The sequence below is a fragment of the Telopea speciosissima genome, chromosome 6 (genome assembly GCF_018873765.1).
Source record: "Telopea speciosissima isolate NSW1024214 ecotype Mountain lineage chromosome 6, Tspe_v1, whole genome shotgun sequence".
Lineage (NCBI taxonomy): Eukaryota > Viridiplantae > Streptophyta > Magnoliopsida > Proteales > Proteaceae > Telopea > Telopea speciosissima.
This window is the reverse complement of record NC_057921.1, coordinates 48,890,323-48,912,800: the sequence shown is the minus strand read 5'-3', so window position 1 is coordinate 48,912,800 and position 22,478 is coordinate 48,890,323. Positions and strand designations below refer to the sequence as shown.

The following is a 22,478-nucleotide window of genomic DNA, read 5'->3' as shown; positions in this document are numbered from 1 at the left end:
AATTTGATGGCCACAAACCCAGCCTTTCCACGGTTTTTTTTGTTCAAAAAATGAAAAATCTCTTAGGCAATTATAATATTGTCAGCTATTTGTCTACCAGAAATAAACACAGCTTGGAAAGGGGAAACAAAGAGTGGTAAAAAAGCCTTAAGTCTATTAGCCAAAAATTTAGCCACAATTTTATAAGAAACATTACAAAGGCTAATTAGTCTGAAATCAGTAGCAATGTTTGCCGCCTCATGTTTGGGAATCATACAAATGAGAGTATGGTTGCAACCTTGTGGAAGCGACCCAGTGGAAAAGAAATTATACACAAGGTTAGTCACATCAACCTCAATAAGGTCCCAAAAAGTCTGGTAAAAGCAGGCCTGAAAATCATCCATTCCAGGGGATTTAAAGGCGCCAATAGAAAAAGCCGCATGTCGAATCTCTGCGCCCGTGGGAGTGGAGAGAAGAGATGGGTGGTCCTCCGATTTTATCACTTGGTCAAACAGACAAGTAATGACATTTGAATCCAGGGGGTTTGAGGAAGTGTAGATCCTAGAGAGGTGTTCAGAGAAGATATCGACAATAATAATTGGATCATTAACTGTATAACCATCCTCCGAGAGAATATGGTAAGTGTGTCGTTTCCTCAGGTTCATTTTTGCTATAGAGTGATAGTATTTGGTGTTTCTATCACCACAATTAATGTAGTCGTGTCTGGACTTTTGGAGCCAGAAAACTTCCTCAGCCGCACATATCCACTGCAATCTAGTAGTTAGGTCCCGGAGATCAGAAGATTGTGAATCAGATAAAGGACTATCCTCCAGGGTACCATAGAGGTCAAAATACTTTGATCTCAGATTACCAATACTCCCAAACACATTTTTATTCCAATGAACCAACATTCTACTAAGCGAATGCAACTTGGTATGGATGGTTCCAGGTGGGAGGGAGTTCCACTTGTGGGTGCACCAATCTTTGAACTCAGGGTGGTGGATTCAGGCATATTGAAAATGAAAATATTTCTTAAAGGATTTTACAAAAGGGGAGGTGTGAATAACAATAGGACTGTGGTCAGAACCAGCAGAAGACAATTTTTTAATCCAAGCCAGAGGAAACAGAAAGAACCAGTTAGGGTGGGCAAAAGCACGATCCAGACATTCTTTAATTAAATGGGGGGGGGGTCGTTGCTTATTTGTCCAAGTAAAGGGTGATCCATTAAAAGATAGTGGTTCAAGGGAACAACCATGCACAAGATTGCTCAGAGTTAAGGAATCATAGTGGTAGAGGGAGGTTTTACCCCCAAGCTTCTCAGAGGGGGAAATAATTTCATTGAAATCACCCATAAGGACGACAGGTAAGGTTAAAGAACTAAGGTATGACTCCAACACACCCCAAAAACTTCGACGTTCAGATGCATGAGGAGGGGCATAGATACAAATCGCAATCCAAGGCATGCTATTTAAGCAAGACACTAAGATGGAGATGAAATGTTCATGAATTTGAAGCAAGGTACACCTAAGGCTAGGTTTAGCGAGAACCGATTGGCCTCCTTTTAAACCTCTTGATCCATTATTAGGTCTCGATGCCACAAAAATATAATCAGCAGTTAAAACTTTACAGCATATTTTTTCATAATTCACCACCTTGGTCTCACAAAAGAAAATCAAGTCGGGAGAGAATTTATTAACATGATGGGTAAGGCAGCGACGTGTAAAATAGTTATGTAAACCCCTCACATTCCAAGAAAGAAACCTCATAGTGAACCAGACAAACAACAAACAGAAGATCATAAAAATATGAACGTAGCAAAATGTAGAGCCACACACGACAACAGGAAAAATATCATAAAAAAACCTACAGAAAGAAACCAATAGCTGGAATAAAATAAAAGTCAGGAGATCAGGCAAATAAGAGATGCGCATACAATAAAGACAAACAAACAGACGGTAGAAGAGGTGAAAGAATAACCTACGAGGATAAAAACCATGCAGCAAATAACAACGCTCAAGAAGATACCATCCTGGACTTTAGAATGGAGAAGGGAGGCACAAAGATGGGCAATATGGGGGCTGCTAAGGTGCTCTGTTCTCAGGCTGAGGGACCCAGATGCCTAGACACGTTTAGTCCATTCACAAGATATAAAAAGATGTCATTGGGTCTCATCACGAGCACCACAGAGAAAACATGTAGGCTCTAGTGGCAACCAGTGTGAGATAGCATCCTTGACCGGTAAACCTGCATGTAAGACACGCCAAAAAAACATTTTAAATTTTGGATGGAGTTTAAGTTTCCAGAAAAAACGCCACCATGTGGAAAGATGCTTGTTATTTTGAAAATTGGTTTGCAAGAAAGAAGCAGCCTGTCGAGTGGAGAAAGTCCCATTTTTTGTTAAGGAGCATTTCCACTGATCCTCAGAGTCTAAAATGCAGAGTCTTGAAATCTTAGATATAAAACATGGAGGGAAGAAATTTGCAAGTAAAGAGGAATTCCAGACATAGTTAGAAGTAAGTTCACTTACCATGCTTACCGACCTGTGTAAGAAGGAATGGGGGATACAATGAGTTGGTATGGTGGGCACCCACAGATCATACCAACAGAAAGTGTTCTTTCTATTTCCAATATCCTTCCAAATAATTTGCTTAAGTGTAGGGAGAATGGTAGCAATGCTATTCAAACCCAGGACCCCTTCCTTTGAAGAGTAATGGGGTCAAAGACAGATCGATTAGGAAAATATCTATATTTCAACACTCTAGCCCATAGCGACTTTTCATTTGTGAGTAGTTGCCAGCCAAGTTTCAAAAGCAAAGCCCTATTATGCGTGGCAGCCTTCAAGACCAAGGCCACCAACCGAAGTTGGCCTACAACAGATGTCCCAACTAATAAGGTGGGCCCTCTTCCGATTGGGAGGTCCATTGTTCCAGAAATTTAGAGAAATAGAGTCAAGTTTAGCGCAACAACTTTTAGGGAATAAGAAACAGGACATCTGGAAGGACGGAATAGAGGCCAGGACAGATTGTATTAGGACCTTTCGTTCAGCATAGGAAAGGCAATTTGCCCTCCAGGTGGTTAATTTCTTTTGAACCCGTTCAATTAAAGGTGAGAGTTCCTTCACCTTAAATCGGGAATGGAAAAGGTTGGTTCCCAAATAGCGGGACGAAGGGTTCATTTCTTTAACCCCCAGGATAGAACAGATAGACTTTTTTCTTTTGAGGTTTGTATTTCTGCTAAAAAACACCTCACTCTTAGCAAAATTAATTTCTTGTCCAGTTAGGTCAGAAAAGAATTTAAGGGCAGCTTTAATTGACATAACATCTTCCTTCGTATTGCGACAGAAAATAAAGGTGTCATCAGCAAACAGCAAGTGAGAAATCTCAGGGCCATGTCTAGCAACTCTAACCCCCCCAAAAAGTCCAACGTCATGGCTAGCCTGTAAAATTCGCGATAGGACTTCCATTGTAAAAAGAAACGGATAAGGGCTCAAAGGACAGCCTTGACGGAGTCCTCTCGTGGGCCAAAAATAGCCAAAAGGGCTACCATTAATTTTTATTGAGAAGGAGGTAGTCGAGAGAAGGGAATTAATCAAAGAAACCCAGTGGGTGGGGAAGCCTAGGAATAGGGAAAGTTGTTTAATCATTTATCACTCAACCCAATCATAGGCCTTAGACATATCCAATTTGATGGCCATAAACCCAGTCTTTCCACGGTTTTTTTTGTTCAAAAAATGAAAAATCTCTTGGGCAATTATAATATTGTCAGCTATTTGTCTACCAAAAATAAACACAGCTTGGAAAGGGAAAACAAAGAGTGGTAAAAAAGCCTTAAGTCTATTAGCAAAAAATTTAGCCACAATTTTATAAGAAACATTACAAAGGCTAATTGGTCTGAAATCAGTAGCAGTGTTTGCCGCCTCATGTTTGGGAATCATACAAATGAGAGTATGGTTGAAACCTTGTGGAAGCGACCCAGTGGAAAAGAAATTATACACAAGGTTAGTCACATCAGCCTCAATAAGGTCCCAAAAAGTCTGATAAAAGCAGGCGTGAAAATCATCCATTCCAGGGGATTTAAAGGCTCCAATAGAAAAAATCCCATGTCGAATCTCTGCGCCCGTGGGGGTGGAGAGAAGAGATGGGTGGTCCTCCGATTTTATCACTTGATCAAACAGACAAGCAATGACATTTGAATCCAGGGGGTTTGAGGAAGTGTAGATCCTAGAGAGGTATTCAGAGAAGATATCAATAATAATAATTGGATCATCAACTGTATAACCATCCTCCGAGAGGATATGGTAAGTGTGTCGTTTCCTCAGGTTCATTTTTGCTATAGAGTGATAGTATTTGGTGTTTCTATCGCCACAATTAATGTAGTCGTGTCTGGACTTTTGGAGCCAGAAAACTTCCTCAGCCGCACATATCCATTGCAATCTAGTAGTTAGGTCCCGGAGATCAGAGGATTATGAATCAGGTAAAGGACTATCCTCCAGGATGCCATAGAGGTCAAAATACTTTGATCTCAGATTACCAATACTCCCAAACACATTTTTATTCCAATGAACCAACATTCTACTAAGCGAATACAACTTGGTATGGACGGTTCCAGGTGGGAGGGAGTTCCACTTGTGGGTGCACCAATCTTTGAACTCAGGGTGATGGATTCAGGCATATTGAAAATGAAAACATTTCTTAAAGGATTTTACAGAAGGGGAGGTGTGAATAACAATAGGATTGTGGCCAGAACCAGCAGAAGATAATTTTTTAATCCGAGCCAGAGGAAACAGAAAGAACCAGTCAGGGTGGGCAAAAGCACGATCCATACATTCTTTAATTAAATGGGGGGGTCGTTGCTTATTTGTTCAAGTAAAGGGTGATCCATTAAAAGATAGTGGTTCAAGGGAACAACCATGCACAAGATTGCTCAGAGTTAAGGAATCATAGTGGTAGAGGGAGGTTTTACCCCCAAGCTTCTCAGAGGGGGAAATAATTTCATTGAAATCACCCATAAGGACGACAAGTAAGGTTAAAGAACTAAGGTATGACTCCAACACACCCCAAAAACTTCGACGTTCAGATGCATGAGGGGCATAGATACAAATCGCAATTCAAGGCATGCTATTTAAGCAAGACACTAAGATGGAGATGAAATATTCATGAATTCGAAGCAAGGTACACCTAAGGCTAGGTTTAGCGAGAACCCATAGGCCTCCTTTTAAACCTCTTGATCCATTACTAGGTCTCGATGCCACAGAAATATAATTAGCAGTTAAAACTTTACAGCATATTTTTTCATAATTCACCACCTTGGTCTCACAAAGGAAAATCAAGTCGGGAGAGAATTTATTAACATGATGGGTAAGGTAGCGTCGTGTAAAACAGTTATGTAAACCCCTCACATTCCAAGAAAGAAACCTCATAGTGAACCAGACAAACAGCAAACAGAAGATCATAAAAATATGAACGTAGCAAAATGTAGAGCCACACATGACAACAGGAAAAATATCATAAAAAAACCTATAGAAAGAAACCAATAGCTGGAATAAAATAAAAGTCAGGAGATCAGGCAAATAAGAGATGCGCATACAATAAAGACAAGCAAACAGACGGTAGAAGAGGTGAAAGAATAACCTGCGAGGATAAAAACCATGCAGCAAATAACATCGCTCAAGAAGATACCAAGCCAGGGAGAAACTTAGGTGAAGAGCAGAGAAAATGGTCCAAAAATTAAAGAAAATTTGATAAACAAATAAGAAGGAGTTACTTACCTGGGGTTCGACGCAAGGATCATCCGGGTCACAGACAGTATAGGCAGGGATTGACGGCTGCACTTGAGGATCAGCAGACAGGTCGTCGGCATCAGAAACCGAAATGGCAGAAATCCAATCACGAAGCATGGCTATAAGCAGCTGGGGATCAGAGGATAATTCCAAAATTTAGGAGAGAGAATCCTTAATTTTTTCAAAAACAGCTAGCATGCTAGAAGGGCAGTCCAGTCAGGGAAAGTGAGTTTTCTCTTCTTTGACACAGGAAGGGCACTCGAATTTCCCACAAAGATGGCACCCAAAGAACAGCCTGCCGTGAAACCTACGTACCAAAGCATCCTACATTTGTGATAACAGTGTTGTGGAAAAAATTTGTTGTTTCAGATGCCTGGTGGATGGCCACCGTGGGAGGAGCATCAGGCACAAACATCGGGCTCATAGCATCAAGGAGGTTCCATTACATCTCTTCAGCCACAGAAAAGAACTTGGAGTGGGTCTGTGCATGCACCGTGTTCAGTTCTGGCAGATTTTTGGAGTCAAACGTTCTAGTTGAATCTCTGTGACTAAACGAGTGTGGCACTGCTGGGGTCGAGATCGAAGAGTCTTCAACTGAAGCCTGGTTTACTGGCGCCTTATCCAACGATTTCCCCCCCCCCCCCTCATAAGAAACCTCCATAGCTGGCGAGGACTGTGCTGCCCTTACCGAAGTTTGCTGATTGGGTACAGAGAATATGTTTACTTGGATTGGGGGAACCGCAGCGCGATGGTAAAAACCTAAAGGAGGCAAATTTGGATCAGGGGCCCCTCTTAGAAAAGGGCAATGGAGAATATCATGGCATATGTGCCCACAACATTCACTGAAAAGCACCAGTTCATAACAAATGTCCACAGGGTGGCCAATGCCAAACTCGTCCCTGATCTTTGAAGATATGCTGACAGATCGACGTTTCTAAAAAGCTATTTTTACTCTTGCAGTCTCCCGTGGAAGTCCCAGATCAGAGAAATTCGGTTGCACATCAAGCGCTTTTCCAGCGCAAGAAATTGCCTGTCGAACCTAGTTGACCGAAAAGCAGTTGTCAGGAATGCCATGGACTTGGGCCTAAAGTTGGACAGATTCCCTCTCAAATCGAAAATAAGGGTCGTCCAGAGGATGTTGAAACACCTAAAGTAAACATTTATTAAACCACCACAGTGCCAGCTTCAAAATTACATCCCTTTAAGTAGAGGTTTGGCAATCAGCATAGAAACAAGCCTTTTCAAAGCAACGAATAGATAGTACCCCAAGAGGCTCCCACAAACGATCGAGAAAATTACCAAGAACCTGCCTTTGAGGCTTCAAAAAGCCAATAGTAAACCCATAACGAGAGCGCAACTCCGCATCAGGGGCATCAGAGGGGCAGATGTTTAGTGTCGAAATCCAAATATAGCCAGGGAGAGCTTCACTAAGCCGTCTACTTCCCCGGTCACTACTCCAATCAGAAGACCGGTGGTAGGGGTGAAAGCGAGAGTCCGAGTGCCAGGACGACATCAGAAAGATCAAACGAAATAAGAAAAGCAGAGCCCCAGGGGAGCAACGCGAGCTTCAGTGTGCAGCCGTAGGCCGCAACGACCAGTAGGGTCAGATGGGAAGCAGCAAGGCACAAACGCAAAAGTTAAAAAGGGACATAATAGAAAGAGCAGGGAACCGAGGGGAGAAAAAAGAAACAAAGGGTGAAAGGGTTTTGAAGTTGCCAGTGACCCTTCCTGATCCAGAGCGTCGTTCCCCAAGTAAAGCCCTAAAGACCTGTTAACACGTACACAAGAAAGTAAAACGTTAAAGAAACAAAAAGGCGCTTAAGAACGTCTAGAGAAAGGGTGGGGAAGTGAGCTGTGGGATAATAATTAAGAACATTGGGAATTGGAGAGAGAGAAAAGGAGTAAAAAGAGTAAAAAGAGTGAAAGGGGAGTGTTCACACGTCGCCTTCAGTGAAAATTTCAAGTGAGATGTTTTTTGAACGCCCCCTTTTACTCAACAATTGGCCCCTAAAAAGGTCGCAGTATGGCAATAGAGTGAGTTGAACATACCTTGTAAAGAACTTATTCAAAATATGTCTCAAAAATGCATCTTGCTTTGTGAGGTGCTTTGGGCGGTATAGTGATTGTTCTTATGCCATTATTAGCAGATCAAATGCTACTCTTTCTTTGATCTTTCAGAGTAGATCTTTCGTTAGTCAAGTTAGATCTCGTTCATAGATTTTCATTTGCTGTTGGAATGATTAGCCCCAATTTTTGTAGATGGTGTTGGGAATGGAGAAAGAGGGCATCGAGTAGAGAGGGAGGGAATTGGTCACGACTTTAATAGAATGGTGCATCCTATTTCGGAGAGCAACGGAGATTTCCACCCATGGATCTTGTTGTCAAGACGGTCCAGAAGACATGAAAAAACAACTTGTTTGGATTTGTGCCAAAAAGATCAGACAAATGTCATAAGTATTATGGAAAGTACACAGAATCACCACAAAGACTTGATCCCTTTGCTTGTTTCCTGGCAGAGCAAGATATTATCCCATAATATACCATGCCTGAGTATCCACACTAAAATGGTATTGCTGAAAGAAGGTATGACTAACATGGGCATGGTTAGAATTATGATCATTAACTCTAGTTTATGCTGATTTTGTGGAGCAAAGGCCTAAAAACAATTATACAAATTTTGAACAAGACCATCAAAATTTATTCCAAAGACTCCTCTTAAGAGGACGTAACCCTATGGTTTCCAAAAACAACCAATTCAAATCTGAATAATTGAGGCAAAATCGATTTTAACCGAGGTGATCCTGATTCTAGCTGATATGACTCGATTGATCCGTTTCCAAAACTAGGGTTAGGTTGTTAGGGGCATATTTGGGCCGATTCGTATCGTTTCCTCATCGATCCTGATCATATCAGATCAGTCAATTAGTCTGGATTGAATTCCACTGGACAAATCTGGATCCAGATTCCAGGTTTTTAAACCCTGTATAATCCCCTTTGCTAGTTCAAAGATCATTCGCCCTTAAAAATAATTAGTTGGGGCGTTAGTGGGTTGGTTCACTCTAGTGGAAACGCGAAACGATTATGTATGATGTGGTAGTATTGGAAAGGTCTGACGGGTTGATCAAATGCTCACTTGTTGTACGCTTGATCAATGATTCAAATCCTGGAAATAGTCTCACTAGAAATAAAGGCAAGGCTGCGTACATTTGACAGCTGTGCAGAAAACATCACCCCGGTTGGAAACGTGTACGGCGTCAGTCAAGTTTTGTGACGTTAGCAAAACCCATCACTACTATCTGGAGAAGGGCTGAAAATCGGTTTTAGAGGATCTACTAACAACAAAGAAAGAAGTGGAGAACTTGAATACTAAAGGCGCCCGAGGTGAGCTGCATTTGGGCTAAGGGAACTGAACATTGTTCTTCTTCTTGTTGGGTTCTCCGGAACTTTATTATTTTAATGGTTCCCCAAATGAGTTTTCGTATTTAAGCTGAACTTTCAATTGGGTATATGTTTTGCTCGATGCTGCATAAGCAGAGTGGAGAGCGAAGAAATTTGATGAAGAAATTTTCTTGATTTTTGTTATCACTATTGAATACTGATTATGCCGTTTCGTTACAAGTCATTAGATAATGGGTTTTGTGCTTAAAGCTTCAGCAACCCTATGGCGACAAGAAAACGTTGTGTCGTTCTCTCAGAGCCCTGGACGGAATAGTATTACTCTCAGGAAACGAAGACTGCCAATGCATATCTGCTCCATGTCGAACGCAGCTGCCAAACAGAATCTTGGGTTTCCAATATTGGTACTGATAGATTAATGCTTCTGTTCCTTCTAGCAGCTTTGAGTTTATTTACTTTTCTTTACTGTCTGAAGTAGAATCTACTTTGTGAATGCTTATTTCTTTGTGCTTTTGTTATTTGGTCAAGTTTTTGGTTATGCATTTGATGTGAATTGCAAATGATAATGGTGGATTGTCAAATTGCTAATATCTGCAACAATATTAATTCAATTATTGAGAAAAGTCTAGAATGTGGTACACATATGCCTATCGGTTCTAGTATGAACTTGATTTGTGGTTGGTGGTTAAGTTTCTTGATGACACTATTTTAAGCACTTCTTTTTCTTAGTTAGTTGTTTTCGGTCTAGCTTTGTACTGCTTGTAATGCCAAACAACAATGGTGTTGTTGCTGGAGAATAGATTGCTAGTAATGAGATGAACAAATATGTGATTATTTTAAGATGCAGATACTTGGGAATTAATCGAATTTTTTTACCATACTGAGTATATCTTACCATTTGATCCATCGTAGAAAAATAATGCTATAATTGAAAATTTTCCGTTCTCCGTCAGGATAAATATTTTACCATATATTAGTCACTTGTTTTCTGCTGGTTAACTGAGGCACAAAACTCAAATTTACCTCTGTATGTCTTACCCCAACTATTCTACTGTGAAGCTACTTAAACAATTTTGTGTTGAGAGAATTGGTATGAATATTCTGGTCAATTCCATGAGTTCCTTCAAGACATCAACACCATATATTCTATGTGTATTGTGTTATGTTTCATCAATTACACAGTATATGGTCGCTTACAGAGCATTATTGGTTCTTAAGCTGATTAATATACTTGGTAACTTATAAGCTTCACGCTCTCTATTTCATCTGGTATGTAAATTGTTCTTGAGCATAGGTCACCCCATAGTATCATGTGAGTTTTGTCCTAAATATTTAGTGCAATTTGTTGTAGTACTACGATTGGCGTTCCATGAGAAATTGACCCAGAAGGCATGGCACATGAATTATTATTTTTTGTTGATTGAGAAACTTTTCTCCTTTTACAGATATAAATGCATCAGTATATCAGCAAAAATTTTTGGATATCACCATAATTTCTCGTCAAAGGTGAAATAGATAAATCATATTGATGAAGGACCATAATCCACCTTATATCTTCTTTAGGACCAGTGATGTTGGGGCCAAGATATGTGATTCATCCTCACCTGCTCCATTCATTTAATCTAAACAATATAATAGAATTACTTATTCTTGCCACTTCACGTTGCAAATAGATGAATGGAATCCTTTTCTTTTTTCTCACTCATGCTACTGAAAAGTTGAGGAGAACTTAATTTCAATTGATCAACGCTGTGCAGTTAGGATTCCTCAAGGAAAAAGCAAGGGCAAGAAAAAGAGCTCTACTCTGGGAGCCTATTAGGGAGCCAGTATTTCACTTTCTCCCCTAAAGTTTGCCTGTAATATCTAATTTTCCTTAATTATACCCACAAAACCGAAAGTCCTGTATCAGAAAGTCCTATGACTTCTCAAACCGGCTATTTTAACCTTGTATTTCTTCTTCTTCTTCTTCTTCTTCTTCTTCTGAGGTTCATTCCTATTCCGGTGAGACCCACCCAATCTCATCATCCTTCCCTTTCCCTTTTCCCTTCCCTCTTGCACAGCATTCCCCAATCCTTGTTGTTAACAATCACAACAGTGATCAATGATGCCAGTGTCGACTGCTGCAGTCGGATAAGTGGACATTGGACTCTCTATCTCCCCTTCTCTGGGGGAAAACTAAATAGAAAAATTGAATTGTCTGTCGGTAGTATAGGCATAGAAGAGTTAAAGCTGTTAGAAATGTTTGTGGCATCTCCTAGGCCTGCATAGACAAATGTGGACCTGTAGAGTGATAGTAGTTTTTGGAAATCTAATTTGTTAAGATCTTTCTTATCAGATACAGAGGTTAAAGCTGTTTCCTCAATTCCCATGGGCCTGAATGGATCTGAGGACAAATTTATTTGGCACTAGATTAAAGCTGTTTCCTCAATGCCCATGAGTTTGAATGGAGGTAAGGATAAATTTGTTTGGAGCTACATGAAATAGGGAGTTTCAGGTCAGTCTGCATATCATCTGGCAGTGAAGGAGTTGATGAATTGATAATGATGGTGGGAGCTGTTTGGAGGAGCGGCAAATTGATAAGTGCATATGGAAAGATATTCGGAGGTCAATTGCTCCTCCAAAGAAAAGTTTGTCGATAAAAGTGCTGTAACGAACATCTCGCAGGAAGAAAGGCTTAAAAAAAAGAGAAGAAAATTTACTGTTCCTTATGCGTAGCAGCTGTAATTTGAGGCAGAGACGGCAGTGCATTTGTTTTTCCTGTGTGATCACACTTTCTGGAAAGTTATTATTTTAGATATTCTTTCCAAACAGAGGGTCATATCTGGGTTTATTTTTTGCTTAGGGCTGCAACCATTGGGATGCCTGTGTCCTCTTACCGGGGTGTTTCCTAGTTGGGGAATACAGAAATGAAGAAACAATTTAGTTTTCAGGGGCTTTCATCCTGGTCCGAATTCATCGATTAGTTCTGCAGTAAAATCTTAAAATTAATGCTGAACTTTAGTTATATTCATCCTTGTTTTGGATATTAACTGTAATGCTGAGAATCCCATCTTCTCCTGGGTTTCTCCTCATGGCTTTGTTAAAGTAAATTCAGAAATTTTTTATTCTAGTATGGCATTCCATTTTTACGTTGATGTGTCTTGTCATGGGTAAGTGCTGCTAAAGTTTCGTCACATGGAATGATGGAAATATTGTCACATACAATTTATGCCCTTGTGGTGGTTCTAATTTTTTGTAGGTGAATGGCTGTACTGGTAAAATGGGGGTGGCTGTCATAGAAGCAGCAGTCTCTGCAGGAATTCAGTTGGTTCCTGCATCATTCAGCACTTCAATGGAGACTGGTCAAATTGTGCAAGTAGGTGGGCAGAACATTCAGGTTTTTGGCCCTTCTGAAAGAGAAGGCGTTCTTGTGTCAATTTTTGATGAACACCCAAATCTGGTCGTTGTTGACTATACTGTGCCTGATGCTGTGAATGGTAATTTTTCTTTTAATCTTTTAGTTAGAACATTCCTCTCTCTCCCTCTCTTTTCTTTTTTTTTTCTTGCAGGGGGTGGTTTTTGTTTGGGGGAGAATACATAGCAAAATTTATTTGTGGCATGGCCAACTAGATCAACTCTATGTATACAGGTGCTAGTTGTCACTTGTTAAATGTTTAAAGTCATGCCTCCTGACTTGCCACCAAGATCAGAAGAGGAAAAAATTTTATGAGTGAGCTGAAAAAATCAGATGGTTCTATTATTTCCCATGATTCTGAAATAAGGAAATATGTTGAAGATTACTTTGTGGATTTCACAAGTCCATGGGCATGTTAAAACATCCTGTGCTCCTTGATTGTATACCTTCTTTGGTTTCCAACGAACACAATGCTTTGTTGACAGCTATCCCTTCTGACTCTGAGATCAAGTCTACCATTTTTTATATGAATGGATATAGCTTTCCAGGTCCAGATGGCTTCCCCGGTGCTTTTTTATCTGGTTTTTTGGGACATCATTGCTACTGATGTTTGCGAGGCCATTAAAAACTTTTTCATTGAGGTTGTTCGCTTGAAAGGCTTTAACAATAACTTTATTACTCTGATTCCTAAAGTCTCAGGTGTAAGATCTCTGGAGCTTTTCAGGCCCATATGCATGGAAAATTTCTTCTTTAAGATCATTCCAAAATTTTTGGCGAATAGGCTCTCTTATGTTTTGCCAATTTTGATTTCCTCACATAGTTCAAAATCTCATCGAGATCTCGGAAAACTCGAGCTTCTCAAGACGAGTTATTATACGAAACAATAAAAATGTAAAAACTCGAAAAACTTGACCGGGGTTTCGAGAATCTCGGTGAAATCTCGACCTCCTCAGTACTCATAGAGTCATGGTATTGTATTGTTGGGACTTGGGAGTTAAGACGTGGAAGACTAGGGTAGTAAGGTGTCTATGACTTATGTATTATTCATTGTACTTAGGTTGGGTGTCTAAGTAATAAGCATTGTGAACATTTCATTGTATCTTGTGGTTTGGAGTAGAAACTTTAAGTCTTTAACTATTTCTAAAATAACTATTCAATATTATGTGCATAATTTACTTGTTTTGCTTGCTAATTATGTCTCATATCATTCAAAGTTCAAACAATGTGTAGAATAGGCAATATTACATTATGGGTTTGGCCTTTACTGCCAACCAAGGGTGCAAATCCAAAACACCAAATTGGGTGTTTTTTTTCCTTTTCTATTTGAACCTTTAAATATGTTTATTAAGCCTAAAACAAGCTTACCTTAAAGTTTCGGAGCCAACTATGGCCATATGCCCACCGAAACATTAATAAAAAAAAAAAAATACACCGTCTCGCCGAGATCTCGGAAAACTCCACCTAGTCAAGACCGATTTTAGAACCTTGTTTCCTCAAAGCAAGAGGCTTTTAAAAGGGTAAGGTTATCTCTTTTAACATTGCTATGGCTTCTGAGCTAGCAAACATTTTGCCAAAAAAGGTCCTCGGTGGTAGCATAGGTGTCAAGTTGGATGTGATGAAGGCCTATGACTCTTGATAATGGGAATTCCTCTTTGATGTGTTGCAAAAAGTTGGGAAAAAACCTAAGGATGGTTCAAGTTGTGCAGGTCTATTAAATATGACGAATCTTTGGTAACTTCATGAGAGCTAAGTATCTGTGCAAGGATGGTTCTTTGAAGAGAACCTATTTCCTCCTCAATCTGGCCTGCTATAAAATCTATTTGAAATGAATTTGTCACTCATCAAAGATGGATCATGGGGAATGTAAACAGTATTGATTTTTGGTGTGATAGATGGGTGCACGATCGATTTATTATGGAGCTTATGGGTCTCCCCCCACATTTTTCAGTAATCACTCTACAAGGATGTCAGATTTTATCTGTAGTAACTCCTGGGTTCTTCCTGATGTTTCTTCAGTTACTGTGCAAGCCATTTTGCTAGGATCAAGTAGGTGCCTCTGTCTTCTAATGGTACTGGTGATTGCTGTGTATGGAAAGAAACTGACAGTGGGCTATTCTCACTTAAATTCACTTGGGGCTTGATTCGAAAAAAATCTCCTAAAGTCAGTTGGTTTTCCATCATCTGGGCTAAGTTTCTAAGGCCTCAATTTTCAATCTTTGGTTGGGAGACTTGCTCATTGTAAACTCCCAACCCCTGGTGCTATTATTCACAAAGGGATAAACTTAGCCTCATGTTGTTCGCTACACCTATTATCGAAGGAATCACTTAAGTATCTATTTTTGTCTTGTCCTTACTCATTTGAACTATGGAATTGATTCTGTGGGGCTTTTAATCTATGCTGGACCAGTTTTTCTTCCGTTCTGAATGTTATAGTATGGTAGAATTCCAAACTTGCGTCTTCAAATATCAGACAGATTTGTGTGATATTTTTTCCCATCAAAGAGGTTTTTTTGTGAGGCTGCAACTCTTATGCATTCATTGCCTACTCGATTGGTTGAGGATTTGCAAACTCTTCGATTTTTGGGAGTTTCTTCTCAACTAGCTAACCTCCCAGGATTCTCGAATTTTTTTTGGTGCAAACCAGAGGAAGGCTGGTATAAGCTGAACATTGATGGGTGTTCTCTCTGGAACCCGGGCTGAGCGTATCTTTAGATTTTGTTGGGGTTCTTCATGGTGTTTTTCAAATTTATAGGGGTGGAAACTAACTATTTTGCTGAATTTGAGGTGCTTGCTTTTGGGCTGGAACTAGCTGGAGAGAAACGTGTTGATAAGCTCTAGATTGAATATGGTGTATGTCTATTGTCTTGGCGTACTTCATCTAATGTTCCATGGATCTTTCGGGCTAGGTGGCAAGCTCTCCAGCCATATTTGAGTGGGATTTCTTGGAAAATTACCCATAATTTCTGTCAAGCTAATGTGGTAGCCAATGCCCTCGCGAAGAAGGCAACTGATTCCCGTTTGTCATTGTTATGGACCATCATCCATGTTTTGTTGACAGTGATGTCATGTGGGATGCTTTTGGCAGATCTAGATTTCCTTTTTTCTAAGTTCCTTTATGTTTCCTTGCTCTTTAGGTAGTTTTTCTTGCTTATAGTGATGCCGAAGGTGAGTAATCTATGTCTTTGATTCTTGGTTTGTTTCCCATCACGGTATGCCTGGAGTTAATTCTGTAATCTTTTTGTCAATTTAATATATTTTCCCTGTAGTTAAGTATGAACTTATTGTTCATTTGCTTGCTTTCTTAAATTTGGTCTTCGATCTGCAGACAATGCAGAATTATATTGCAAAGTTGGTGTCCCTTTTGTGATGGGAACAACTGGTGGAGACCGGGAGAGGCTATATAAGACTGTTGAAGACTCAAATGTCTATGCTGTGATTTCTCCACAAATGGGAAAACAGGTGCTTAAAATCCTTCATTTAGTTTTAGTTACGAAAGATTTATTATATTGCTCATTTTCTGAAGAAATAATCTTCTTTGGTTGGTTGTCTTAGGTCGTTGCGTTTCTTGCAGCAATGGAGATTATGGCTGACCAGTTTCCTGGAGCCTTCTCAGGCTATAGCCTAGAGGTAGTGATCTTCTTACGAATTGGTTATTCCCCTTTGTTATTCCATATTATGCATGGAGCTCCAGAGTTTGTTCCCGATTAAGAAACAGGTATCATTTCTATTTCTTGAAATCGCCTCAATGAAAGTCCTATAATTTCAAAAGATGAGGCTTTTTTTTTTTTTTAATATCAAGAAAAAAAAAAACAAAAAAACATATAAATATATGAAGTAGGAATTATGGTTTGTGAACGACAGAATTTTGTTAAAGTAACTGTATAGAATTTTTACAAAGTTGGGAGAAACTTTTAAATGACTCAAATTTTCTGAGGATGGGATATACTTAAAAAGAGACTTACCTTTTTTGGGGAAGGAATCTATAGTTGGTCATGTTAAAAGGAGATGGTGCCAATGAAGTGGGTGATGATTAGCTAAGCAAGGGGTGATTCATCCAAGGCTATGTTATGGGAATGCTGTTCCTTCATTAGAATTTATCTCTCTAAAAAGTATAGTGTGTATTGTATTCGGTTCTTGGTTCTGCCTTCATTTTTGAGAGTGTAATGTTGTTGTACAATCAGATGTACTAATGCAGTTCAGATTGTTCAATTGGGCCTCAAAACTCAAAAGACTTTATTTTGGCCCATGGAGGGTCCTAAGGGCTTTGGGCTTTTTTTTTGTTTATTGATGTATTGGGCCTCTTTTATAAGACCGTATTTGGGGCCTTAATCCTTTACACGGGATTAAGTATATGGATAAGATTCTGGGGGTCCCATTTATTAGATTGTTGTTAGCTAATCGTAGGATGTTTCTGCTTTAGTAGGTTAATTTATTTTAGTTGGAGTCTACTAGTTAGTTTTAACCTATTAGGAAAGTTAAAGAGTCCTTAGTGGAGTCTGTTTCTGGTATTTTGGTTAATAGATTGATTTATTTGCTTTGGCCATGGCGTAGCTAGATTTTCTCTCACTCTTCTTTTGATTTGGTAAGGGGATTCTTTCTCTCTCTCTCTTCTGTCTCCACTTAATTGACTAGTAATTTTTGTATGCCTAACTCCTACCCATATTCAAGGTTCATTAAAGTGGCCAATTACAATGAAACCCTTGTTGGACCAAATTCTCAACTTGTGTATAACTCAACGCAACACCTATTTCCACTGAAATAAGCCCACTCCTATGATTCTCCTACATCACTTCCTTTGAATGCATCTTCTCTATTTTTCCTCTGGCCTTTTCCTCATGTTGGGGTTTCTTGTCTCTTCATAAATGTGAGATTCTTATACTTTTTTTTCCTCCAGAACCCTTTTTTCCCCTTATACTGCCATTTATAGTTTTTTTCCTCCAGAACCTTTTTCCCCCCTATACTGCCGTTTTATCTTTAGCAACCCTATTATTCTTAAGGTCTACTTTTCAGAGCCCATAAACTGCGGTGGTTCAAGGTTATTGAAACTGTCTTGGATCATAACCATTGACCATCTTCTCATGCAGGCAGATTTAGGTTTGGCTGACGAAGCCATAGTAATGTACAAGACTGCTAGAAATAATATCGAGAGTCCAACATTATCCTGTCCTTTTGGCTTGTTCATTACCAATACCATAACCAAGAAGCTTCGGGACATCTGTCTACAATTTTAGGATCCTGCTTCAGGACTAATATTAATCTGAGTGAAACTTCAGGTGCCAAAATTTCTTGTCTTAAATGACTTTGTCCATCTTTAATAACTGCAAGATGCAGTTCTATATGATGCTACAACCTGCAAGTAAAGCTCATGACTGCAGCTTTATTTGGATGCAGGCCCAGACAACCCTGAAACTTCTGTTCCTGAAGAGGCTTGAAAACAAGAATTAGACAGATTGTAAAACACAAGGTGAGCTGATCAATTGTAAAAAGCTACAACCAAAGTGACTGTTATGATTTAAAAAAAAAAATACACAAACTATAAATTGCGATAAGATCATAAGAATTATGCCATTAAAAACCATGGTCTTGATCTTAAACCTAGAAAGGGAGCCCATCTGAACTTTTCACCCACACATTTGTCACTACAAATTGATTCCCAATTAAAAATGTGACCTCACTAGTTTCCTTGTTCCTTCATCACTAGATTCCCTTGTTCAAGTTTTTTTACTGGGAAGAAAGGTATATTTGATTAATAAAAAGGAAGAAAAGCCTCAACTACATTGTCCCACAAAACCCTCTCAGATGCACAGAAATACAGAAAGTTTCATTTCTCTTTGTGGCTTTAGTGGGAAATCTAGACTGTAAGGTTCTGAATTGGAAATCTAGTTCAGACTGCTTGGTGTGTGCAAATCTGGAGATTCTGTTTGAGAATTCAAAATTCAGCTCTGATGAGGGACTTTGTTGTTCAACCATGAACAAGTGGATTATTTCATGGAGGCGAGCTGTGAAGGGGAAGGAGATTGGTTGGAGGATGCAAATAACTTGAATATTAAAAGGGGGAGAGGTTCAAAATGTCATTTCAAAGGAGTTTAGTGGTATGATTTCACACTAATTTTTAGTCCCATGTCTTGCAATTAGTTCAAGAACTCGCCGATAATCTCTCTTTTTGAAAAAAGCGAGACGAGACTTAAGGTGAAATGAAATATTACCCTAACTCGGTCAAGATCTCGGTTCGAGATTTTGGTTCGACCGAGATTTGGATCAAACTTACCTTTATAATGTACATATCTCGACCAAACAGTTGAGATCTCTCCAGAACTCGGCTGTCTCGGTGAACTCGACAGAGAAGTGTGCATTTGACTTGATCTTAGAGGATTTTCGATAGTGGTTTATGATAGAGATATATGTAATATGTTAAGATTGATGTATTGCACACTTTTACATTTGCAATGTTTATTTAAGTTGTTTTGTATTAATTGTATGATTTGATTGCTTTCAATTACTAAATTATGTGTAGAATAGGGCCTATTAGTATGTCGTCGCCTACCAACCTAGGGTCTGAAGTGAAACTTCTATTTGGACTTTGTTTTTGCAAAATCTGATAGTGCCATTTAAATGGCCTAAAATAGGCTGAGTACCAAGTTTCAGGTCCAAACTAGGTCTAAAACCCACCGAAACCAGCCTTTGAGTTAAAAAAAAAAAAATTTTACACCAACTCGCTGAGATCTCGGCCCAACTCGGGTTTTTGGCTGGGCGAAACCTGTACTGAAACCGAGTGCTTAAACCTTGCTTACAATGTTCAGATGGGAAGCTAGTGTAGTTTTAGAAAACATATGTTATTTCTATTTTCTATTGAACTTAAAGAATGAGAGTGATATAATTTTACAATTATTTTTCTTTTTCTATCATCTAGGTACCGTGATCTCTTGGCTTTATACTATAAAAGAGTCTCATTAATCTAAGAAGTGGTTATTCTTAGTTGAATTGCTGTTGGATCTTGATTGCCATATTTGATACATTATTTAAATATTCAGGTAATGGAGTCTCATCAGGCAGGCAAATTGGATACATCTGGAACTGCCAAGGCTGTTGTTTCATGCTTTCAGAAACTTGGTGTCTCTTTTGATATTGATCAGGTGTGTTAATTACATTAATCATGATGTAGACCTTACTTTGGGTTTCGAGGAATGGAACTGTCAAAATCAAATGTGAAAGAACTTGATAATTAACTTTGAATATCAGTATCTTGGTTTGGATAGGGTTATTGTTAGATTGTCAAGCATTTGGCACTGAGTTTCCTCCTCTGTGCTGTTCCCTTGATTCTTACGGATGAGAATTTGGCTCCATGAGAACTTGAACAAAAAGCTGTTGAATTGACCTATTTGTTGTGCGTACCAATTGAAGTATTTTGAAATAATAATGAATGCTTTCTCAGCATGAGGGAAAGAATTCAAGAATCCTCTTTTTTTTTATTTATATATATACCTTAACTGAAGTTTCTTCGGAACGGTTACCCGTGGAACACGTACACGCACACAGACAATTGCCTACTTTTCTAATAAATTGTAATATGTTAAGGTTTGGAAGGTTGTAGTAAAATTGTCCAAGGGAAGTCTGCCACCTTTGCTATTTTCAATGTCTCATATTTCTCTCTTCTCTATGTGCGTGTAATGTATAATGTCTCATATTTCTCTTTTCTCTCCGTGTGTGTGTGTGTGTGTGTGTGTGTGTGCACATGTGTGAAATTTGGTGTCACCACTCCATGAATATTTGATAAATTTGACTGGTCTGAAAAAGAAAAGCTGTTTTGGACTTGTGCGTAATAAGCTGTAAGTGTTAATGCTTCTACTTCCCTCACTTGAGCTTAGTTTGACTCTTCCTTTTGGTAGATACAAAAAATCCGGGACCCCAAACAACAGCTTGAAATGGTTGGCATCCCAGAGGAGCACCTATCTGGCCATGCATTCCATCTTTATAATCTCACATCGCCTGATGAGACGTAATTTCTCCATCCTGAAATCCTTTTGGTGATAATAGTTCTCTACATATTCATGTGCCTTTGAATACAATGACGATCAAATAATTGTTGTGCATGCAGAGTTACATTTGAGTTTCAGCATAATGTCTGTGGTCGGTCAATATATGCAGAGGGTACTGTTGATGCTGCCATTTTCCTGGCTAAGAAGGTGCTAATTGCCCCCTATCCTTTCCTTCCCTCAGTGGTTCTGTGAATTTATTTTGTTCTGGTAGAACATAATGGTGGGATTTATTGTATTATTGCAATGATGCAGATAGGATCCAAGGCAGACAAGCGGATCTACAATATGATTGATGTCTTACGGGAGGGTAACATGAGGTGATAGATTGTTTACTTGCCAGTCATTGTCATAGTAAGTTATAGTTTTGGTGATAGCTTGAGCAGGTTTTTCTTTGTCTAGATATTTGAGGTTAAGTTGTAGGATTTGATCTCACATATAGGAAGAATGCAATTTTGGAGTAATCAAAATTGAATTTGATCACATTTTGAATGTGAAAAAAGATCTCTTGATATGAATGATTTCCCATTTGATGTACCTTCCAAAATTTACTTTTGACCATTTTTCTCAACCATCTGTCATTTTCTGAAATTATGCAATAGTGAATATATCCCATTATTTCATCGATAGTTCAATGGGTAAGAAATGTAGGCTGCTTGATCAACCTATGGGTATGGGCCCAAATAGAAAAAAGAAGGTTAAAAATAAGGCAGATTTTGAGTTGAAACTATATGGAAAATAAAGATTCAACTCTGATGGTTAATGTCACACAGATCTGCTCTCTATCTGAATGAGGAAAATGTAAGAAGCAGTGAATATTAATGCTTGAATGATCGTAACTGATCATCCAGCCCCTTATTTATAATAATCTCAAAGTACAATCAAAGTATGAATCCCCCCCAATCCTATTCCTATTAGGAATTCCCACTATAACTAGGAATCCCAAATAGAGATCGGATAGGAGGGAAAAAACTAAAACATAAAATAACTAAAACAATAAGACTACATTACCCCTATCGGGTAAAGTAGCCCATCTCAACAGAAAATTTAAATAGAATTTGGACAGAATTAGTTCAGTGAATTTTCTGGATAATATCAGCATAAAAAATGAAAAAAAATAAATATTGAAGAAGTTAATTAGGGAAGAAGAGGGTGTAACTTGGGTATCTATGGGAAAATGTACAAAAACAAAATTAAGAGTGAAAAGAGGAGGCTCTTGACCAAAAGGTAAGATTTATGTTCTAAAATCCAGATTGATGGTGAGATTGTGAGAGGATGATAAGGATTTTTTCAGGGAGGAAATGTAGGGAATGAGGCTTACTCTAGAGAGGTAGAAAAGTAGAAAAATAAGGAAACAGGTTGTCATTTGATGTAGGTGAGAGAAAATAGGAATGTAAGAGAAGACGTGTTGATGAATGGGAGACAAAGTATGATCAGATCTGAATCCAGATCTAAAGAAGAGTTTGTATGACAGGAAAGAAGATATAATTTAGGAGAGAAGATAGGAATTGGAAGATAAATATGATCTTATTGTGTTACAAAGTCTATATAGACCAAAAATACAATAATATAAAAGACTGATTAGACTAGAACGCTTATACATCAAGTAACTAATAAGAACTCTTCTTGATTAACTATCAATACACTTGGTTGGAGGGAGGAGGGGAATGTTGAACCCAGTTAACGGATTATGTCTTCAAACAAGTCTAGATGCTATACCACATGCATGTTGGAGGAAAAGTACATTTTCCAATCAGATTTTTCTGCTTCCCAAGGGATCAACTACAAAGATAATGTAGTTGTGTTCTTCCATATATAGGTAACTACACAGATAATGGAGCATGAATTAAACATGATAAAGCTGAAGAAAATCAGGTATCATGATGTACACCTTTCT

General features: G+C 38.8%; 1 protein-coding gene across 4 annotated transcripts; it reads left to right on the top strand.

Moving 5' to 3' along the window:
- Positions 1-9,037: 9,037 nt before the first annotated feature.
- On the top strand, positions 9,038-21,115 carry LOC122663583 (4-hydroxy-tetrahydrodipicolinate reductase 2, chloroplastic-like). Of its 4 annotated transcripts, none has more exons than XM_043859170.1 (9): positions 9,038-9,137; positions 9,375-9,558; positions 12,393-12,630; positions 15,874-16,007; positions 16,101-16,175; positions 19,580-19,681; positions 20,435-20,544; positions 20,644-20,731; positions 20,837-21,115. In XM_043859170.1, the coding sequence occupies exons 2-9, from the start codon at positions 9,388-9,390 to the stop codon at positions 20,903-20,905; spliced, it is 987 nt and encodes a 328-aa protein (XP_043715105.1). In that variant the 5' UTR covers positions 9,038-9,137; positions 9,375-9,387; the 3' UTR covers positions 20,906-21,115. The 4 variants fall into 4 exon arrangements, with proteins under 4 accessions (XP_043715105.1, XP_043715106.1, XP_043715104.1 ...); XM_043859169.1 differs by lacking the exon at positions 9,038-9,137 and adding an exon at positions 9,211-9,235 and having other exon boundaries at positions 9,341-9,558; XM_043859172.1 differs by lacking the exon at positions 9,038-9,137 and having other exon boundaries at positions 9,405-9,558; positions 12,265-12,630.
- The last annotated feature ends 1,363 nt before the right edge of the window (positions 21,116-22,478 follow it).

Coding starts and splice junctions, on each gene's coding strand:
- LOC122663583 (XM_043859170.1), top strand. CDS start 9,388: ATGGGTTTTGTGCTTAAAGCTTCAGCAACCCTATGGCGACAAGAAAAC. Junction 16,008..16,100: donor CTCCACAAATGGGAAAACAG/GTGCTTAAAATC, acceptor TGGTTGTCTTAG/GTCGTTGCGTTTCTTGCAGC. Junction 16,176..19,579: donor TCTCAGGCTATAGCCTAGAG/GTAGTGATCTTC, acceptor TTAAATATTCAG/GTAATGGAGTCTCATCAGGC.